The sequence below is a fragment of the Myotis daubentonii genome, chromosome X, assembly GCF_963259705.1.
Source record: "Myotis daubentonii chromosome X, mMyoDau2.1, whole genome shotgun sequence".
Taxonomy (NCBI): domain Eukaryota; kingdom Metazoa; phylum Chordata; class Mammalia; order Chiroptera; family Vespertilionidae; genus Myotis; species Myotis daubentonii.
In genome coordinates, this window is record NC_081861.1 from 59895791 (window position 1) to 59918236 (window position 22446).

Here is a 22446-nt window from a genome sequence, read left to right on the forward strand (position 1 = left end):
CTTTAGAAGTGTGAGCAAGTGGTGTATAATATCAGTCCGAAGGTCAGCTGGGATTTTTCTCTTCATAGCTGGTCGCCTGTCCATGGTTCCAGGGCTGAAAGGCTAAGGCCTCTATGCCTTTGTGTCCTAAATTAGGAACAAAAAGGACGGGACCCTGTAGCCTTCTGGACATTTTTTGTTGGCTTCCAGGGGACACTTGCTTAGATTTGTAGAAACAGAAGTTAATTATTGAACTGTTCCATCACTTGCAACTCCTTATTCTCCACCCCCAAACAAACACTCACACTAATTCTTTAGAGCTATTACTTGGAAAGTTATGAGATGGGCCTCAGAGAAGATAGAGAGAAAGAAACATATTTTTGGGAAACTGAAGATATAAATTCTGTCCTACTGGAGGGATCCTGGAGTCTCCTGGGGAAAGCACTAGATTTGGATGAAACTGATTGTGGGTGGATCAGCCATAGACTCTTCCACTTGTAATGTTTAGGTCTACATAAAGTGTTTCTCCAGTTGTCCCAACATGTTTTCCTTACTTTTTATACTTTGTGCCTCCCAGGAACATATGCAATTTGGATGATGACATGCTATTGGATAGATAGCAGCACTGAGATTTTGCAGGGAAGCGGCAGATAAATCCTTCATTTTGCAGAGGGAACCATGCAACCCTGATTTGGAACTGTGCCAAAGTTTGCAGAAGCATTGACTTATCTATGTGGAAAGTACTTATCTTGTTGGTGATAATGCTAATTTATTTGGTTTCAGCTGCAAAATTCTGAATGTTTTATTCTCCAGCACTGAAATGGGGCTTAAAATGGCCATCTTAAATTTAAATTGGCAAATTGTGACCAGGTATCAGGGAGAAATTTTACCTTTAGTTCTCTTTTCAGCAGTTTAAACTAGGCCAAGGGTCATAGCCCACAGTTTTGTTGAATTCTAAATTCAGCCTGGGTTATGCCCGGCCATTTAGTTACTTCCAATATATTTTCTCAAAATGTGAAGTATATACCCAACTAACCTATTATTTCTTGAGCCCCCTTTCATGTATCCCTTTACTAAAATAGCCTTTGATGACTGAGGCAGAGCAGTTCCTCTTTGATATGTTATTTACTCACTGAAAACAAACAACAACAAAAGAAATACAAGTGTTGAAGGAAGGTGTGCTGTATGTAGACTGATATCAGGCAAGGAACTGAATTGTAGACTTCTTCCTCTTGAAAAAGAGCAGTCACAGCATACATTTCCAACTTTTGGGGGTGGCATGCACTTTTTGTTTTTGTGATCTTTCCTGTCTCCCTACCTCCTCCGATCCTTCCCCAGAGTTTTTAAATAAGTGTTAAGCTACTTGTATTTTGATGCAATATTCAATATGATGAAAATTTTCATTAGGCCAACCTCATGCCAAAATGTAACATAAATATAAATGGTTCTGGAAAACTAGGGGTGTAAATCAGACCTTGAGATTAACAGTTCTACCAATGGACAGGCAGAAGTTAACCCTGGCCTCATGCTTTCATGAAGCTCATGTAGAAAGCCTCTCTGAGAGTCAAATTAAAAACTTAATCTTAAATGAATTTAATGTGAAAAGAGAAACACATCTCACCAATAATTATGCACTCTGTCTGCTGAGATTATCCATGATAGGGCTAAAAAAATCCATGGAAGATTTCTTTAAGAAATATGACCTTAAAAACCTGCAGATAAAGAAGAGAAGGAGGAATGGCTACTTGGGTATAATTAAATGATGCTCAATCTATGAGTGATGTGTGTATAGGGCCAATGAAGTTTACGGGTCAGATGGAAGGAAGAGAGCTCAGTATGTTCATTCTAATGGGAAGTTAAGTTATGCAAATAGCTTAGTGAGAAGATTGACTGGTGGTCAAAAAGAAGTAATGTGATTGGGCTTTCAAAGATAGCATGATACCAACCCCAAATTAAGCACTGCATATCATTGACAGGTAGGGTGGATATGCTGTTGGAAGTGCTGTTGCTCAAAAACATGGCTAAAACTTCTCAGATATACTGACTGTTGGGTTACCTGCTCTGCTTCCACTTCTGCTGCTGGAACCACTCTCAAATACAGTTGACCTTAAGCAGGAGTTGTTAAAATGCTGGTTTTCAGTACCTTGACTCTCAGGATAAACTTTTTTTTTAAAAAAATGGCATTTTTCACCATAGTGTGCATTTTTATTTTTATTGAACTTATTGGAGTGACATTGTTTAACAAAATTATATAGGTTTCAAGTGTACACATCTATAATACATCTTTTCTATATTGTGTTGTGTATTTACCACCCAGAGTCAAGTCTCTGTAGGTCACCATTTATCACCCCTTTACCTTCTTCCACCTCCTTTCACCTCTCCGTTCCCTCTTGTAATCACCATACTGTTGTCTGTGTCTATGAGTTGTTGTTTTTTAAACCCTTCATCGTTTTCACCCAGCCCCCTAAATGCCTCCCCAATGGCAGTTGTTTTCCTTTAGGTTTTTAGTTTTGTCAACAGTGGGAACAGTGACAACAATAATAAAAAGGGGATGTGTACAGGAGGATGTCCACAGTCTTTTAAAAATCCAATTCTAGCCCAGCCACAGTGGCTCAGTGGTTGAGCATTGACTTATGAATCAGGAAATCATGGTTTAATTCCTGGTCAGGGCATATGCCTGGGCTGCAGGCTCGATCCCCAATGGCGCAAGAGGCAGTCGATTGATCAATTATTCTCACCCATCATTGATGTTTTTATTTCTCTTTCCCTCTCCCTTCCACCCTGAAATCAATAAAGATATATGTTTTAAAAATCCAATTCTTCACACTTGTCCCAAAAGGCAAGAAAGGACTATCTATAAGTGCCATTCCCCAAAAGGGCTTGTGGACACCTAAGAAACCAGAAGGTTGGGGAGTAAGAATGATTCCTGGGAAAAGCTGATGTAATTGACATTTTGTTTTCTCCAAACAGATCAGAATGAAGGATTTCATTGCAGGGAAGAATGCCGGATTCTTGGCCACTCTGACAGGTGCTGGATGCCTCGGAACCCCCTGCCCACCCGTTCCAAGTCCCCTGAGAATGTGCGGAATATCATCGCTCTGTCCATTGAAGCTACTGCTGCTGATGTTGAGGCTTATGACGACTGCGGCCCCACCAAGCGGACTTTCGCAACCTTTGGAAAAGATGTCAGCGACCACCCTACTGAGGAGAAGCCCACCCTGAAAGGCAGGAGGACTGTCGATGTGACCATCTGCAGCCCCAAAGTCAATGGCGCTGTCCGGGAGGCGGGCAATGGCTGTGAGGCGATTAGCCCCGTCACCTCCCCTCTGCACCTCAAGAGCCCTGTGCCCACCAAGCCTTCCGTGTCTTACACCGTTGCCCTGGCACCACCCGCCCGTGATCTGGAGCAGTATGTCAACCATGTCAACAGTGGTCCTTCTCGTCCCTCTGAAGCTGAGCCTCGTGGAGCTGACAGCGAGAAAGTGATGCATGAGGTCAACCCCATTCTGAAGGAGGGTCGCAACAAAGAGTCTCCTGGCATGAAGCGTCTGAAGGATATAGTTCTCTAAACCAGTCTCGGGGAAGAAGAGAGAAACCATGCTGGCTAGTGAAGAAGCAGGAGCTGATCGTTTTAATTACTCACTAATGGTTGGTTCTTGAGTGGCTGTATTTCAGAGCTTTCCCTAAATGTATTGTTTATAAATGACTATCATTTTGTGACAATCCCTCTTGTTTCAACAGGCAGCAGGGGTGTTCGGTTGGAGCAAATTAGCTTTGGCTTGAGTTGTTCATGGGGCCTTGATGTTGGGGAAACAGAGATGAATTCAGTTGTGAAAAGTATTATGTATAAGTGTTTGAATTTATATATTTTTCTATGTCAAATTATAATATAAATTACATTGTTTGTGGAGGATTACATTTAAAAAAGCAAAAAAAAAAAAAAAAGCTCTGGACACTTTTAATAAGCTCGCTACTGTTTTGTAGTGTAGGCAAGTTAATGGTCATTTATTGTGTACTATTCATTGATTCAGTGATGTGAAATTGAGCCCCTAAAAGATTGTTTCTGAAGCTCAAGTAGTTTCCAATGATGCTATTTGCTGTGGACACCCCTGCTTTAAGAACCCTTTTGCTAGCTGTGCTATTGTTGTATTTGATATTGCAAATTGCTATGTGCGTGGTGATGGCAAAAGACTTTTAGAGGTTGGTGTTGTTTTTTTTTCTTAAAAAAATGAATAAAACTATAGATAAAAACAAAGTGCAAACTGAGATGGGCAAGTGAATAAGCAACACCACACACATATAGATAAGTACTTGGGGATACTCACTCTTGGAAGATACCATGGAGTGATTGCTCACACCTTGCAGAGTATTTTGCCTGCCTTTCAGTCTTCTGCCCAGATCTGTGATAGATCATTGCAGAAAGTCATTTTTTGATATTCTGCTATCTAATTTGCAGTTGTCAGAAATACTGTGCTGAAAGTTACATGAAATCAATTTTTTCTAATTTTCAGGCCCTGAACAGGAAAGTTGCTCATGAAGTTATCGTTTTCCAGGCTTAGAAATTCCCTGATTCCAATCACCTAAAATTAAAAAGGACTGAATCTATTTTGAGATCTAATTAGCATCTTTTTAGACACACTTCCTGATTCAGTGTTTCCCAGTCATGATTAGAATTGCACTACAAAGCATGTCATGGGGTGGAATTAAGAACTCCATGTTGCTTTGTATTGTAGGATTATAATTTGGGATTGTATAAGCAGTACAAAATGTACTTTTAGGAAAAGACAGGTAACAGGTAACAGCATCACTAACTCAATTACTGTGCCTTCTATATGGAGACACTTGGACACTTGAACTCATCTTTTTATGACTAATACTTTTTTAAAATAAAAAATGTGAACAGGAAACCATTAAAATAAAAATTCTTTAGATTTAGCTAACTCTTTGCTGTAGGCTAGGAATATAGCATTTTTTATTAACAAGTTTGTTATACACAGTTTTTTGTTTAACATTCTTCCAACTCCCCCATTTATAAACTGTCTATAAATAGTCACTAGCCAACATAGTATTCTTGCAGCTTAAGAGTTCGTTATTTTAAAATAAACAGATGTCACCTTTGCTCTGCCTTGTTCTTAAAAGAGTTGTTTCTAGAGAAACAAGTTTTGTGGTTCTGTTCTCACTGGTTTTAGTTTTTGAAGTTCAAGAGTACCCAGAAAAAAAGCTTAGAGGGTAGAGCATTAGAATGCAAAAGAGAATTTATTTTCTTAAGTTTAGGTAGATAAATCAGCTCTTTTGAATGTTTTAGTTATTTTTACCTGAGTTCCTGGCTTTATACATTATTAGGAATATTTTCTTTTATGGGGGGTAAGGGTTTTGAGGGAGGGGTGGGTAAGGCGGTGGGAATGGAGTTAGGTAGGGGAGAATATTTCTGAAAAAGAACCTATAATAAAGCTACAAATACATCCTTATTTCTTATTCAGTGCTGAATACTACCTCATGCAAAATATTGGTGTGGCTGCAGATTTCCCTCTGAAACTGAAGCAATTAGTAGTCAATTACCATAGCATCTTCATCTTGACTCATTTTATTCTCTCTGATGGATTTTTTCCCTTTGACCCATTTTAGTAGCAGGTTTTGAATTAGGTATGTATTTCTGCTTTGAACTGACTATTTGATTAACACATTAAAATAAACTCTTTTCACTTTAAGTAATGATGACTGCCCGTAGAATTTAGATTGTTCCTCACCTGATCCGTCTTGATATTATGTTCTTACCTATCACCTCAAGGTCACTTTCAAGTCCAATTTGACTGTTTTGGTGTATTTCTTATTATGCTTAGTGGGAATAAAGAAGCTGAGAAGATGTGGAAAGTGGGAACATTAAATATTAGGTGGCTGCTGAGCCAGAGAGGCCACTGGCTACCATGCCTCTTATCAGCCAAGTTTAAAATGGTTAGAGTAGCAGTGGTATTGATTTTGCCTCTCTCTCTCTCTCTCTCTCTCTCTCTCTCTCTCTCTCTCTCTCTCTCTCTCTCTCTCTCCATTCTCCCCCTCCCAGAATTTAGAATCCAGCTATACAACAATCATTTTCCCCTATCAAAACATTTTGCTCTCAGTGGGAAGTCAGAGACTTTTTGGCTTCCATACCCTTTTTTGAGCATGTTTAGAGAATTCCCCTTATTAAGAAAATAACTCCCCCCCAAATTTTCTGATGTATACATCCTCCCAGAAGCACAAGTGCATCCTAGGAGGGCTCTGTAAGCTGGTTTTATAGGCAGGCTGCCCTGCAAATAGGAATTTTGTGCAAGGATCCTAAATTTCACTTTGTCTCATATTTTTCTTACCCCTTTTTTCAATGTGTCTGATGAAAAGTCACAAAGGCCAGAGAGTCAAATATTCTTCCTTTTCCCTTTCTAAATATGTTATAAAATTAGATATGCAGAAACAATTTTAGTTCCTAAATCCTAGGGAAGTCTATTTCATTTATTCTGATCTCCCTTTTGGGGAGGAGTTGATGTTGAGGCATAACTTACTTTACTTGTTTTGGGCATGTCCCAGGGCAGGTAAACTTCATTCAACATAAAGGGTTTAGTTTGCATTGATTTATTGCTTTTCCCCAAATATGGGAGTGTACTATATACAAGGAATAGGAAGAGGGGAGCCATGCTATGTGGAATTTCTTTTTTTCCCTTTTTCTATACCAATTAACCTTTGAACCTGTTCAGAATGAACCTTACTATCCCTTTGATCCCCTTAAAGCCAGTAGAGTAAATTATGGCCCACGTTATTGCCCGAATAGGTAATGGGCCAAGGGATCCTCCAGTAACTAAAGGACAGTAATCCTCAAAATGTAGTTCCTGGACCAGCAGCAACAGCATCACTTGGGAACTTATTAGAAATGATCATTCTCAGTTCTCACCTAAACCAACTGAAATAGAGACTCTATGGGAGGGGCCTAACAATCCATATGGATCAGACGCCCACTAAAGGCTGAGGACTTGTTAAAGCACAGGTTGATGGCTCCAAACTTGGAGTTTCTGATTCAGTAAATCTGGGGTGGGGCCAGAGTCTTTGTCTATTTTAAAATTCCCAGGTGATGCTGATGCAGCTAGTCCAGGGGCCACAGTTTGAATACCGCTGTTCCAGAATAAATCTGCCTAATAGAGCTAATTGCACCTAAGGTGCTTATTTGAACTAACTGATTGAAATGGTGACCCACTAATCACTAATAAAAATCTTAAAGGAATACAATTTAGAACACTGAAAACTGGAACCACCCAGAGTATCATTCTGGTAGTATTACTTCAGCATGCAACTGATTGTATGAAGGGAATTCAGTTGAATTTTTTCATATAGCTCTATCATATCATTAATCACAAAAACAAAAGTGGTCCACTTGAAGCAACAAGGACAAAGGGCAGTTTGGGGAGAGGCAGGGGTATAGGGGATAGCTTGACTGGGCATCCAGGGTGGGAAAACAATTATTATTGTACATAATAGAAGTTCTGACTGGAATTCCATTTCTTTATGGGGATCATTTTGATGTCGAATGTTCCCCAAAGCATCCTGACAAGTCTGGTCCACTTGGCTCTTTCCACAGGGTAATAAGACCCTAACTGACTTTGAAAAACTGGCGTAAATGAGCTTAAGAAGTCCATTGTATACAGTCCTAGTGTTTGCCTTCTCGGTAAAATTACATTTGAGGATGTCATTTCATGAGTCAAATTGTATCTGCTGATACTGAAGTGTATTGAGATGTTGTTCTTTAGTTTAAGTATGTAACAAAATAATATTCAATGGGGATGTGTGGGGGTGGGACTGGGTGGCTTTATATTGATATTGAAATATTCCAGAGCAAAACACATTGTCCTAATGAAGTTGTTGCAGCTCTCTTTGTTTTCTTGTGAAGCTGGAATTGGCCTGTGGGTCACTTGTTGTGAAAAAATGAATTAATTTCAAATATAACTCATATTGCTTTTGTAAAACAAAGAAAATCAACCACCTTGTCTGAAATATATATTGTGAGGCGCTCTTGGTAAAGAACAACCCACAAAAACCTGATCTTGATTGGAAAGCACTGTAGGTCATTAGGGAAAACTGATGATGCTGATTGTTGCTCCAGCTGTGTTGGTAATTAAAGATAAACTTGCTACTAACTGAAGGTTGCTGTCAACCTTAGCAAACAAACCAGCTAACACCATTACAGCACTGGTTAAGTAGATTTTTACTGGCACTGGCTGGCGTTCAGCTGAGGAAGGCTAGGATACAGACTTTAATGACCAAGAGCCAGACTAGCTCAAGCTAGACATTCAGCAACAAATACCTCCGTGTGTTATTTGAATGCTAAGGTATTAGTTGCAAAAGGCTTACGCCTTCTCTCCTCTAGTGAGGGGAATGAGCCTGATGACACTATTACTGTTTACCTGTCAAACCAGGGTGGAAATTTAGAGGGATGCAAGTACAGTATGTCTCATTAAGCAGTCTCTGTTGCTGATTATATGAAAATGAAATTGTTGTATATGCTGATCTGTATGTTATGTACATTTTCACAGTGATTGAATCATTGTAAAAAGAAAAAAAAAGAAAAAATACAATCACCGCTCTGTCTATTTTATGAAGATGATAAAGCAGCTTTATTAAATTATTACAGTTATGTTTTAAATGGTGTTATCTGCCACATTGTTTCCTTTTATCTGGTGGTTCTCTGTTTCCCCCTTAAATGTGTTTTCTCTGCTTCAAAAATTTAATGCATTTTAGTATTAAAGGCTATTATGGAAAAAGTATTAAGTGTTTGGTGAAATGTGTCTTGGAGAGTGTTGGTTAGCTTGGGTGTGGGAGTAACTATCAGGCTTAGGAGGTCATCAGCCCTTGGTGAGGTCATTGGTGTTCGGACCCAAGAGGTTCTTGCTTTTTTGATTTCACACAATTGCCAACTCTCTAACTAAGATGAGACTCTCCTTCAGCCAGACTTCAGTCATTTCCTGAGTGCCTCCCTTCCTTCCCTCCCCAGCAATACCTTTTTCTGTGGAGGAAGACCCATTCATACCCAGAATGGTAAAGACTTTCATGGGTGGTACTTTAAACATGAGCACTAAAATCATTCTTTTTTTAAATTTATTTTTATTGTTTTTGAAGAGGAAGGGAGAGGAAGAGATAGAAACATTAATGATGAGAGAGAATCATTGATTGACTGCCTCCTGCATGTTGGACTGAGCCCAAAACCCAGGCATGTGCCCTTGACCAGAATCGAACCTGGGACCCTTCGGTCCACAGGCAGACGCTCTATCCACTGAGCCAAACTGGCTAGGGCTAAAATCACTCCTTAAAATAAACCATTTGGGGCCAACTTCACAGTAGGACTTATCTGAAGAATTAATTTTTAAAAGGTGAGAAATAGTAGAGGCTGACAGCAGGGGAAAAGAGACTTTAAAACAAAGATGACCTGGCTGCCCCTTTTATGCCTTCAGGTTTGAAAGCAAAGCAACAGTAGAGGCTCTCACTTTGCACATAACAAGGTTGCAGTGAAAACCCTGACAAGCTTTCTTTATCCGAACTATTATTCTCTGTGACTTAGCACCCAGGCTGTAAGTATTCATCCTGGCTGCAACTGGCAGGAAACACACACACACACACACACACACACACACACACACACACACACACACGGCTGAACATTTCCAAGGTAGGGCTTTTGGTGGTTAAAGGCTAAATTGCTTCAGCATGACCTATTGTCTCTGGACAACTAAAAATGATCTCAAGGAAATCCACTATTTCCCTGGATCGTTATTTCTACCCTCCTGTATTAAATTTTGATTGCATCGTGTTCCCCAGAATTAGCCTTAACACCACAGCAATAGCCAGCTCTATTACTTAGCACCACAGTTTAGCAGATGTTATATCAGAATGTAAACACAGATATGCTGGGACACATGAAGTCACATACACTGATGTATGTACAGATGTTCATACAGAGTCACAAATGTTCATAAAGATGTATGGCAAGGAGGCTGGTCTGTTACTGGCTTGAAGGGCATTATGTTATTGGTCATTTCAAGTGCTTCTGGTCAGTCCACAGAAAAAGTGCAAATAAAAGATGTTTCTTTTATCCTCTTCCATCGGCTTTTTTTGGGGAGGTGGCTCAAAGGGAATGGCAACTCCTCTGTAAAATAACATCCTTCAAGGGATGAACAAGAGAAAAATCAATTCTTATATGATAAGGAGCATAAACATATGCAACATAGGTATATCCAAGGCCACAGACAAGTACTGTAACTCTGCCTCAAGTGAAAGAGTAATCACATTAGAAGCATAAGCTCAAATCTATTCAAATTTATAAAGCAAAACAAACTGCTTGTGACTCAGATCATGTGTGTCATTGATTTGCTGTGTGTGGGCTCAAGAAACCATGGTGTGAATTGATGACAAAGAGGGCAGTTTCTGATAGGAGGTGGCAGTGGCTTCAGGGAAAAATATAGGAGTAACCTTTTTTATTATTCTGGTTTAGGGGTACATATGTGGCTTAGAGAGGCACATAGGGGGTCACTTGTAAGAGGATGGGACCCTTAACCTCTCAAACAAAACTCTCCAGGATGGGGGCAGAAAGGTATTCTCTTAGTGTTTTAGTTCTTAATCTTCCTGCATGTTGACAAATGGCCTACTTACACATGTCTGGCACATCTGACCATGTAATACTGCTCTTGATGTGAAGAAAGAGGGCTGGTGGGAAGTGACACAAGATTCTCTCAGTTACATGAAACTCCTGGCTCCCTGGATGTACCCACACCTCATGCTGTCAATGATCCCTGCACTGCAGGGAGTCCACAAAGTCCTGTTTGGAATCCCTGCTGTTTCTGCTTTCATTCTCTTTGACTTTCTTGACTTCCCCCAGGTGCCCAAAGCCTCAATTTCCTTTAGCTGTCCAGGTTCTCTTGTATGCCCCTAACTCCCCAAACAGAGCCCTCCCCTCTTTTGTATCTCCCCTACTTCTAGGGTTTTTCTCTGCTATGGTTTAAAGGAGGCAAACTTTTATTTAGCACCAACTATGTGTCAGACACTTAACAAACATCATCCTACTTCATTCTCACAGTAACCTTGTGTGGTAGATGATGATATTTCCATTTCAGAGGCATAGAGAACTTAGGGGACTTGCCCACAGTCGCACAGTTACTAAGTAGCAGAGCTAAGATTTAAAACTATGCCTATTCAACTATGTCTGTTAGAAATTATTACTCTTTTCTGCTACTCTTAAGGGGCAGGTAATCAACCTGGTAAGTTCTTCCTGACTAGAGTGTTAAAAAGGAATGCTAATGTCTTAAGGTATTTATCCAAACATTTTAACTGAGATCTTTGAGAACCCAATGTTTGTGATGGTCCAAAGAAGTAATTATAGCCGTGGGATTTTCAGGCCAGGGGGCTTTTGATCAGCCTCATAGGAATCTCCCTACTTTTTCTATACCCAATGCCTGCCTTTTAAGTTGCCTTAGTCATGCATGACAGGTCTATGGCTCTTTTTAGAGTCTATGCACTCTAGCTAGTCAACAGCCCTTGAAATGAAGGTCTGGTAACCCTATATTCATCTGTCCCTCTGGGTTTCAAGCAATCTGTCAAGGATGTATTCATGTGTGTTACAGGTCAGCACAGCTGGAGTCAATCCCAGTATATATTCATAACAGGCCTTGGTGACTTGTTCAGATTCAGAAAGTTGGTTGAGGGTGAGGGAGGTCGAGGGATAAAGGGGTAGTAGTGGTTGTGGGGAGGGGAGGCATACTTGAAAAAGAAATTGAAACTCCAGGCTATTACAAGGAAGAATCTCAAGGAATAAAAAATTAGCTAGAAAAATGGCTGAATCAGTTGTGAGCACTTTACCACCAGAGGCCTAGGAATTGCTTTTCATGCCTGTTTCATAGTTCAGATGGAATTGAAGAGGTATGGATAATACTCCAAAGGCCCTTCATCTGGTCCTATTCGGTGGGCAAGCACCCTGCCATGGAGCTAAATTAGGAACTGAAGTCAGATAAAGAAAAATGGGAAGGGAGGAGAAAAATGATCTCAATTGCATGCATAAAGTCTTTGGTGATGAATATACCAGCTTTTCCAAAGGAGGAATTTATATAAAGAATTTAAAGACCAGCCCATTTTAAAATTCCTGTTGTTAAAGTGTTCTTGCTCAGTTTGCCTTGGTTGCCCAGCACTTTCTTAGTCTGGGATGTGGTTCACAGGGTTTTGGATGTCAGAATTGAGTTACATGCAATGCTAAGCACTGAGATGCTTTGAAAACACCATTCTAGCATTCATTTTTTCCCTTCTAGCAGAAAAAAATATGGAGTGTCAGAGTCCAAATTAACACACAGGAGCTTTCCCCAAAATGTATGATATACTTTCCTCATTCCCACTGCCACCACTGTGAGCCAGGCCATAGCATCCCTTATCTGGGTAACTGAACTAGTCTCCTAATTTGCCTCCTCTCATTCACCCTGCCTCTCTTCATCACATTTTTCACACCACCAGCCAGAGGATCTTGCTAAAATACAATGCTGGCTAAATCACAACTCTGCTTAAAACCTGTCAATTGTTTCTCCTAAAGTGTAGTTCAAATTCCTTAACATGGACTACAAGAGTGCTTTTCATTTTTTTCGATTGCTCCCCATGATAAGAAATGCATTTTGCATCACTAATCAGTATCCCATACACATAACTGAAACAAATATTTCACAGACAGTACTTATCCTTGTTACCTTCAATGCACTTGTAGATTTTCTATTCAACTCTGTATGCCAATGGTCAGGAAACTTTTCTGTAAAGGTTCAGATGGCAAATATTTTAGGCTTTGAGGACCATATGGTCTCTGTTGCTACTACTAAACTTTATAATTATAGCAGTGTACACAAATATTTTTGTTTACAATTCCCAGGACTTTGTGCACCCCCCAGACAAAGATCCCCCAGTTTTCAGATGCAGAGCGCCCACTCTCCAACCCCAAAATAGTAAGCACTCTCACTATAGACATTTCAGTATCACACAATGCATTACTCACAGGCCCAGATCTTGAGTGGATCCACATGAACTTCCCCTTCATATGTCATACTTCTTATTTTTTACATTTCTTCCCCTGGAAGTATAAATGAAGTATTTATCTAACCTTGATTAGCAGGCAATGAGCTAGAAAATAATTTTCACAATCAACAGAGAATAAAAAAAATGCAATGAGTCACAATACAAGTTCTTTTTACTTTCTCAATAGATATAATGCTCACATGTATGAATGTAAATAATTACATAAATATATATGATAAGCAAATCACAATTTAACAAATTCAGTCTTCATACCAACTTCACAAATATTTTCAAAGACTGCAACTCTGAGGAAGAAACAGATACCCTTGTTTCTTGCACATTAACTTCAATTTTCAGATTATGTCACCTACACACCTTACAAATTTTAAGGGAGAATGCTGAAGATGGAATCTTATAGTTTTCTTTTCTGACTCTTCTCATTCTAGTGTTACCATTAGGTATGTGAAATCGGGACAACTATTTCCCTGACTCTGGCTTTCTTCTATCTTTAAGCATTAATCTATTTCTGAACTTTACAAGAAATCTGTGCTCCCTTCCATTCAGAACCTCAGATACCATAACTACTCCTAGGCCTCTGGTGGTAAAATGCTCACAACTGATTCAGCCATTTTCCCAGCTAATATTTTATTCCTTGAGACTCCTCCTTACAATAGCCTGGAGTTTCAATTCCTTTTTCAAGTATGCCTCCCCTCCTCATAACTACTACCACCCCTTTATCCTTCAAACTCCCTCACTCATTGCACATGGCACAAGCTTTGAGGGGCTTGGAGAAGCAACACTTCCGAGTGCTTTCTAAGTACCATGCTTTTTGAAGAGTGGATTGACAGTGGGTTAGACATTGGGGAAAATAAGTGGGAAATTCTTGCTATAATCTAGGCATGAGGTGTGAGAACTAAATGAGAACAGTGGCAATGGTCCTGGAAAGAAAACTTAGATTTTATTATATGATTAGAAGTAAAAGGGCAAGAATGAGAGAAAAGAGCTGATATGTGGGAGAACTTATAATGGTCTGATCAGAGGAAAATGATCATATAATACTATTTCCTACCTTATCCCTTAGCTACAGTCCCAATAACATACACACAATCTCTCTCTCTCTCTCTCTCTCTCTCTCTCTCTCTCTCTCTCTCTCTCACACACACACACACACACACACCCCTATTATAGCTCCTGATTAGTTCATTCAATATGGAACTCCCATTTGATCCAGTAATCCCACTTCTAGGACTATATCCCAAGAAACCAGAAACACCAATTAGGAAGGATATATGCACCCCTATGTTCATAGCAGCACAATTCACCATAGCTAAGATTTGGAAACAGCGTAAGTGCCCATCAGCAGATGAGTGGATTAGAAAACTGTGGTACATCTACACAATGGAATACTATGCTGCTATAAAAAAGAAGGAACTCCTACCATTTGCAACAGCATGGATGGAGCTGGAGAGCATTATGCTAAGTGAAATAAGCCAGTCAGAGAAAGATAAATATACATGATCTCACTCATAAGTGGGATATAATGATCAACATAAATTGATGAACAAGAATAGATCCAGAGACATATGGTAAGGGAGAGGGGTTAGAGAGCAACCAAAGGACTTGTATGGATGCATATTAGCATAACCAATAGACACAGACACTGGGCTCTTGAGGGCTTGCCCAGGGTGGGAATGGCTGGGGGGACAATTGGGGAAAAGGAGACATATGTAAAACTTTAGACAATAAAAAATATATTAATTGAGCACTTACTATACCATAGACAATCTGCTAGGTACTGGGGATATAGTGAAAAAAATCTTTACCCTCACGAAGTTTATATTCTGTGTGGAAAATAGACAATAAATAAATGAATACAATATACATTATGTCAGATTGTGATAAATGGTAAGGAGAGGAAAATAATCAGGAAGGGAAAGAGAATAGTAAATGTCTAGAGCAGTGGTTCTCAACCTGTGGGTCGAGACCCCTTTGGCGGTTGAATGACCCTTTCACAGGGGTCGCCTAAGACTATCCTGCATATCAGATATTTACATTATGATTCATAACAGTAGCAACATTACAGTTATGAAGTAGCAACGAAAATAATTTTATGGTTGGTTCACAACATGAGGAACTGTATTTAAAGGGCCAGAAAGTTGAGAACCACTGGTCTAGAGGGTTACTGGAACTTTAGTTAAGGCAGACAGGGAAGGCCACATGGGTATCTGGTCCAGAGTTAGGAGGCATCTCCAGGTTTTGAGCAGAGCAATAATCTGATTCAGAATTTAACAGTATTACTCTGACTGATGGACTGTAGAGATCAAAGGCAGAGCAAAGAGACAAGATGGTAGCTTGAACCAGGGTGATGGCCATGGACGTTAGAAGTGATCCAGTCTGGATATATTGTTCACTGCTTCTTTTGCAGTAAAAAAAATGGGCATAACAATATCAATAGAAAAGAAAGCCTGGAGAGTGGCAAGGACAATTGTAAAATGCTGAGGAGGTGTGAGGCCTTGATGGGTAAGACAGAATAGGGAGGAAAGATAATTATGAGAAATAAAAATTGGGCCATGTGGGAGAGAAAATACAGGTAATTAGAACATGTTTGAAATCAGTTTTCAGTATCAGATGTTTCTGATTGTGTAGACTGGATGATTATCATGCCTTTCACAGTGTCTATTTCCTTGTAAAGTAAAATGATTTGCAGCATTGTGGAATAATGAACGTGTTCATTTTATATGTATAGATTAGGGAGATACTTGTTTTTCTCCAAGCTAAATGAGATAAAAGGACATTTTAATTGACCCTGGGAAAAGTAATTAATGAGTCAGAACAGCCCCATCCATTTTTTTTAGCAGTACTCCCTGTATGGGTGGACTATAGGCAAAGTTCCTTCTCATGTGCTTCCGAATAATCAAGTGTGTGATGCCACTTCTGGGGTTCAGGACCATATGGACAATTTAGATTCCTTTTTGTTGGTGGAAGAGTGTCATATCTGGAAATTGTTTGGACCTTAGAATTTTGAAATTTATTATGAACAATATCAAAGATACATAATAGTTGAGAATACTGTAATGAATGATATCACCATCCTATATCTTTAATAATTGTCAATACACTTGGGCTTTGTATTTCACAGAGAATAAAGGGGAATGTGAACCCTAAGTTAGACTGTCTTTAGGAGTTCTGACATTTTGATATCCCTGCAATCAGAAAACTGATTGTAGTCTGGTCCAGAAATAGGAAGCATCTCTTGGTTTTACAGACTGAAGAACATAGGTGTGAGAGAGAGGGAGAATGATAACTTTTAAAATTGTAAAAAAATTTACCGCCGGGCTGGTGTGGCTCAGTGGTTGAGAGTTGACCTATGAACCAGGAGTTCACAGTTCCATTCCTCGTCATGGCACATGCCAGGCTTGCGAGCTCAATCCCCAGTGGGGAGCATGCAGGAAGCAGACAATCAATGCAATCAATGATTCTCTCATCATTGGTGTTTTTGTCTATCTCCCCCTCTTCCTTCCTCTCTGAAATCAATAAAATATATTTAATTTTTTTTACAAAGGAAAATTGGAAAATCCTGAGCTGCTGGTGGAGCACAATGCTCCAGAGGTTATGAGGTTGGCATACTATGGTTAACTTCTCTCTCTCTGAAGTTTTCAGTTCATTTTATTTGTTCTACTTGTGGCTTTTTTTTTCTTTTTGATGAAACACTAATTCACTGTTATATTTCATCATTGAAATCCATGGGAAAAATAATCTACTTTGCCAACAAGTTGTTTTTCACTTGCCTTCTTTTGCAACGCATTGACTTTTTAAAGTTCAAGCTATATGTTTCTTGAAACATGAAAAGTCTTTACAGTTTACTGTAGTGTTTCCTCATAGAATAAATGTCAAGTTTAGTTTTGTACCATCTTCACTGCTCTTACCTCTGTGCCTCAATTGCATTGGAGACAAAAAAAAAGTGTGTGTGTGTGTGTGTGTGTATGTGTGTGTGTTCGTGTGTGCTCACGTGTAAGGGTGATTGGGAGATTCTGGGATAGGTTCAGTGAGAAGGGGGAGTACTTAACAAATATTTCCACACTTTTGGTCAGTAATTGTTGCCAATAAGGGATCAAACTGATAAATACTGGCATAATTTTGTTTCAAAATTTAGTTTGACACAAAGAACTCTGCAGTGTGGTTATATCTGCAAAGCTCATGCTCATTTGCCACAGGCTGGCCTTGGGGTTAGTGATGTGGAGGCCTGGGCAGAGCTCCAGAAACTGCACCTGGGTGGAGCTTGAGTTGAGTATATAGTAATTTTTCATTTAAAGGTCAAATAGTTATCCTGGACTTATACTTCCTGAGGTCTCTAAAGACAGCTGAAGATGTTTTAAATCCTTCCTGACACTGTCAGGAAGCTGCGCTTGGCTTTGATAAACTAAGAAGTAATGTGATAAAACAAACAAACAAACAAACAAAAACCCCCAGCCTTAGTCAGAAGATAATGAGCACAAAAAAGCCTTCCTCCCAGGACAGCATAAGAAAGAGAATTGCACATTGGGAAACCTCAAGGAAATTAACGCGCTATCCTGGATTGCCACTCAGTGATAGTGACGCTTCTCATTGAGACTTCTCCCGCTATCCTAATTAAAGTTTCAATAACCCCTTTACTATCACCTTGCCCTGCCTGATCATTCTCTACTCCTTAGACTTTATCAATCTGACATAATATATAGATGCTGCCTAGCAATAAGATACAGGTAAGAAAGCTTTGCAGGGAGCGAGGTCTTTCATTTTTTCTTTTTTCATCTGACAACTCAGGCCCAGTCAAAAGGAGGTGAAACCCAAGGACATTTCTGAAAAATAGATCTGATATGCAGATTGACCCTATATGACCTCCAGTAACACAGTAGGCTTTATGGGTAGCAATTTCCCACATAGGTCCTTACATATTGCATACCATAGAATAACAGCTTGAATAATGTTAGCCACCATTTGTTGAGCATTTAGTATGTGCTCAACTGATATATATATATCAAACTGATATATATATATATATATTTTTTTTTTTCTCACTTAGTCCACCTAACATGATAGCAAGATAGTTACTACAGGTGTGGCAAAAGTAGCTTTACAGTTATGAGTATGCAAAAGAGTTTATTCTTGTGTTATTATTTATTAACTAGAGGCCCGGTGCACAAAAATTTGTGCACTTGGGGGGGGGGGAGGGGGGGTCTCAGCCTGGCCTGTGCCCTCTAGCAGTCTGGGACCCCTCTGGAGATAATGACCTGCTGGCTTAGGCCTGCTCCCGGGTGGCAGAAGGCAGGACTAATCCCTAGGTGCAGCCCCTGGTCGGGCTCAGAGCAGGGCCGATTGGGGAGTTGGGGCGCCGTCCCCTGTCATGCACAGAGCAGGGCCCATCAGGGGGTTGGGGTGCTGCCCTCTATCACCCACAGAGCAGGGCGGATCAGGGGGTTGGGGCGCCGCCACTCTCACACTCAGGGCAGGGCCGATCGGGAGGTTATGGCTCTACCCCGTCACACACAGAGCAGGGCCCATGGGGGGGGGGGAGCTCCCCCCTATCAGGCACAGAGCAGGGTGGATAGGGAGGTTGTGGCCCCGCCCCCTGTCACACACAGAGCCGCAGGGCGATCAGGGGGTTTGGGCGCTGCCCCCTGTCACGCTGATCCCAGTGCCGGGAGGCATATTACCCTTTTACTATATAGGGTAGAGGCCTGGTGCACGGGTGGTGCCGGCTGGTTTGTCCTGAAGGGTGTCCTGGATCAGGGTGGGGGTCCCCACTGGGGTGCCTGGCCAGTCTGGGTGAGGGGCTGAGGGCTGTTTTCAGGCTGGGGGTGACTGAACTCCCAAACGCTCCTTTTTTCCTTTTTTTCTTTTTCTTTTTTTTTATTCTGGGCCAGCTTTAGCTTGAGGCTTGGCTCCAGCTCTTAGGCCTCTGGCTGAAAGTAGGTTTCTGGCCTTTGCTTACAATGTTGCTAATCTGCTGGCTGAAGTTGGGCGTATTTGTTACAATGTTTCTTAAACTGCCTGCTCAGAGGCAGCGGCAGGCGGGGAACGTTGGTTTCCTCCGTCACTGAGGCAAGCAAGCCTCATGTTAGTTTCAAGCTGCCTGGCTGCCGGCCGCCATCTTGGCTGACAGTTAATTTGCATATCTCGCTGATTAACAAATGAAAAGGGTATCGGTTGTACGCCAATTACCATGTTTCTCTTTTATTAGATAGGATTATTGTATTATTTTCCATATGAACAAGTATAAATCTAATTTTGTCCCACTCTGTATTATCATTATTCCCATTTTGCAAATGAGAAAACTGAAACTTGAAGAACCTTTATTTGATTCACATTCAAACAACTAGCAAGTATCATAAATGAGTCACCTTATCTGAAAACCCATGATTTTAATCAGTATGTTATATTTTGTTTCTGTGCTAAAAGGGATGGACCTTAGTGATCATATCATTCAATTCTATAATTTTATAGATGATGGAACTAAACCACAGAGAAGGGAAATGACTAGCCTGTAAGATCCATAGTTCCATGAAGGCAGGGATCATAACTATTTTGCTTACATTGTAGGCCACACTACCAATGACAAGATCATGACTATAGTAGGTGCTCAATAAATAATATTGAATGAATATAGAATAAATTAAAAATAGAAGGCTTGTATTATGGATGTACGATATCCTTACATGTCTGACATTCTATTTTATTTAAACTTCAGAATTTTTTCTTAATTATTAAACATATTTGCACAGTGCATATGTGATACAGGTATGGGAGGCAATGGGCATGAATGGTCAAACTTCAATAACATCAGTTTCCCATGTGGAAACCTGGCCAACCCTAGATGGAGAACATTCATTCATTTACTTTACAAATATTTCTTTAGGGCCTAACCTGTGTTAAGCAGTATACTATGCTTCAATGGTACAGATGTGAATAATAGCTGACTTTCATATATCTGTACAGGATCTGTTCTAAGTGCTTTATGTATAACCATTCAGCATATTTGTATTGAACACTTATTGTGTGCCAGGTACATTCTGGGCACTAGGGTTACATGGTTGAACAAAACAGACAAAAAATCATGTCCTAATGGAATCTATACTCTAAACCTCATGACACATTTATGAGGTTGATTCTATCTTTAGGCCCATTTTATAGATGAGGAAGCAAGACAGACTGATAAATAACCTATTCAATATCTCACTGGCAGGAAATGGCACAGCCAGGCTTACAAGCAGGTAGTACCGTTCCCCAGACTGTTTTTAACTATTGCCTTCTACCACCTTTAAAAGTAGAACAAGTCTTTGCACTCAAGGGGCTATTTGGGGAGAGTGACAAGAAAATTAACAACTGTAAAATGACCAAAATAGCAGTAACTGACATGGATTGAGTGCTTACTCTGTTCCAGTCTTTGTGTTAAGTGTTTGACATACTTTTGTTTATTCCATCTTCCCCCAAACACCAAAGGATAGATAACATTATGAATCCCATTTTACACATATAACAACTGTTGCACTTCACATCCCATGTCCCTAACTACTGTATTGTAGTGGTCTCCAAATAGATATTGTAAATATGTTACCCAAATACATAGTCCAGCTTGTAGAATATCAAAGTTGACACCTCCCCATCCTCAGTCCTTATTATTACTTACTTTTAAACCACTAATGTATAAATGTATGTAATCTTTGGTAGCTTGTCCAATACCATAGGAGCTATGTGTTGCTCTGAGGGTCTCTGAAAGACCACCCACATTAGCTGCTTGATTTTTGAGATATTTACAGCTTGATGTCTTAAGTCTACTAAGTTTGGTTTGGTGCTGCAGGATGATTTTACTACAGCATTTCGTATGACGTTTCAAAAAAAGATAGTGCCCCTGGGTGAAGAAGCATCATGGCATAGTGCCTAAACTTGTCATCTTCAAACTAATACAGCCTAGAGTTCAAATACAGTCTTACTTTTTTCAGCATGGCAAGTTACTTAACCTTTCTGTACCTTAGTTTCATAGCACTAAAACAACTTTTAGAGGCTTTAAGACAGTGGTTCTCAACCTTCCTAATGCAGCGACCCTTTAATACAGTTCCTCATGTTGTGGTGACCCCCAACCATAAAATTATTTTCATTGCTACTTCATAAACGTAATTTTGCTGCTGTTATGAATCGTAATGTAAATATCTGATATGCAGGATGTATTTTCATTGTTACAAATTGAACATAATTAAAGCATAGTGATTAATCACAAAAACAATATGTAATTATATATGTGTTTTCCGATGGTCTTAGGCGACCCCTGTGAAAGGGTCTTTTGACCCCCAAAGGGGTCGCGACCCACAGGTTGAGAACCGCTGACATATGTGTTTTCTGATGGTCTTAGGCGACCCCTGTGAAAGGGTTGTTCAACCCCCAAAGGGATCGCGACCCACAGGTTGGCGACCCACAGGTTGAGAACCACTGCTTTAAGAGGAGAGAAAAGTGTATGCTGAATAAGGATTAGGAGAACTACATATTTTCCATGTCTTGTATGTGTCTGTGAATATAAAAATATAGACTCAATCTCACTGTTCCCAATCTCCCTAGCCCAACTGACTACAATATAAAAAGGTATCTTGCCATTCATTCAGCCATCCTTTACGATATTCCCTTCAGAAAATGCTTTATAATGAATCACATAAAACTGTATTTAGTATGTGTTCTAATAATAAGAGTTCACTATTGACCACATTTGTGAAAAAGAATATCAAATAATGATTTGCCACTTAGTTATCATGTAACAGTTGAACATTAATATTTATTGCTAGATGTTAGCAATTTTATAGAGCTTTGCTTAAAATATTTGGTGCCTCAGAATCTGTTGGCACAAAAAATGTAACAAAGCAAATGACAGGAGAATAGATTATAATGGAGTCTGAAGGTTCATCTTTTAAAGGGAAACCTATTTCCAGAGGGAACATCTGCTTCTAATGCGGAATGTGGGGTCATAGCTGAGGCTGTTATACTTTTAGCAGATGGAATTGATGTGGACTAGAAATTCACAGAGCATTGGAGGCTGAAGTTTGTCACCTCACCAGATTGTTTCCTGGATAGTTCATTGTCTAGCGGCTTTGAACCTGCAAATGTCATATGAGCACACGTTGTCTTCTGAGTAAAAAGAAGTTCCAATGTGTTGATTTCAACATTATTCTTGTTGGGATATACATGGCTCAGATAGTTACATGTTTCAATGCACTGTATATATGGAGAGATCACAATCCATCTGTCTGTAGATGCATTTGTAAGAATTGAATGATAAAGGCATAGTTATCCCATATGGAAAGAGCCTATCAGGTCAATTAACTCACTTCCCCCTAACCATGGCAGCATTGCTCCCTCAACAATTAGTCTGACCTTTGTCCAATTTCACTT

The 22446-nt window shown here is 39.9% G+C and overlaps 1 protein-coding gene across 4 annotated transcripts in view; it reads left to right on the forward strand.

Moving 5' to 3' along the window:
* Positions 1–8641, forward strand: part of PCDH19 (protocadherin 19) — a 114131-nt gene extending 105490 nt beyond the window's left edge. For all 4 annotated transcript variants that reach the window (XM_059680156.1, XM_059680157.1, XM_059680158.1 and 1 more), the window contains one exon: positions 2950–8641. In XM_059680156.1, the coding sequence (XP_059536139.1) occupies positions 2950–3548 (599 nt within the window). In that variant the 3' untranslated portion in view covers positions 3549–8641. The remainder of the gene's footprint in view (positions 1–2949) is intronic.
* Positions 8642–22446: the final 13805 nt, after the last annotated feature.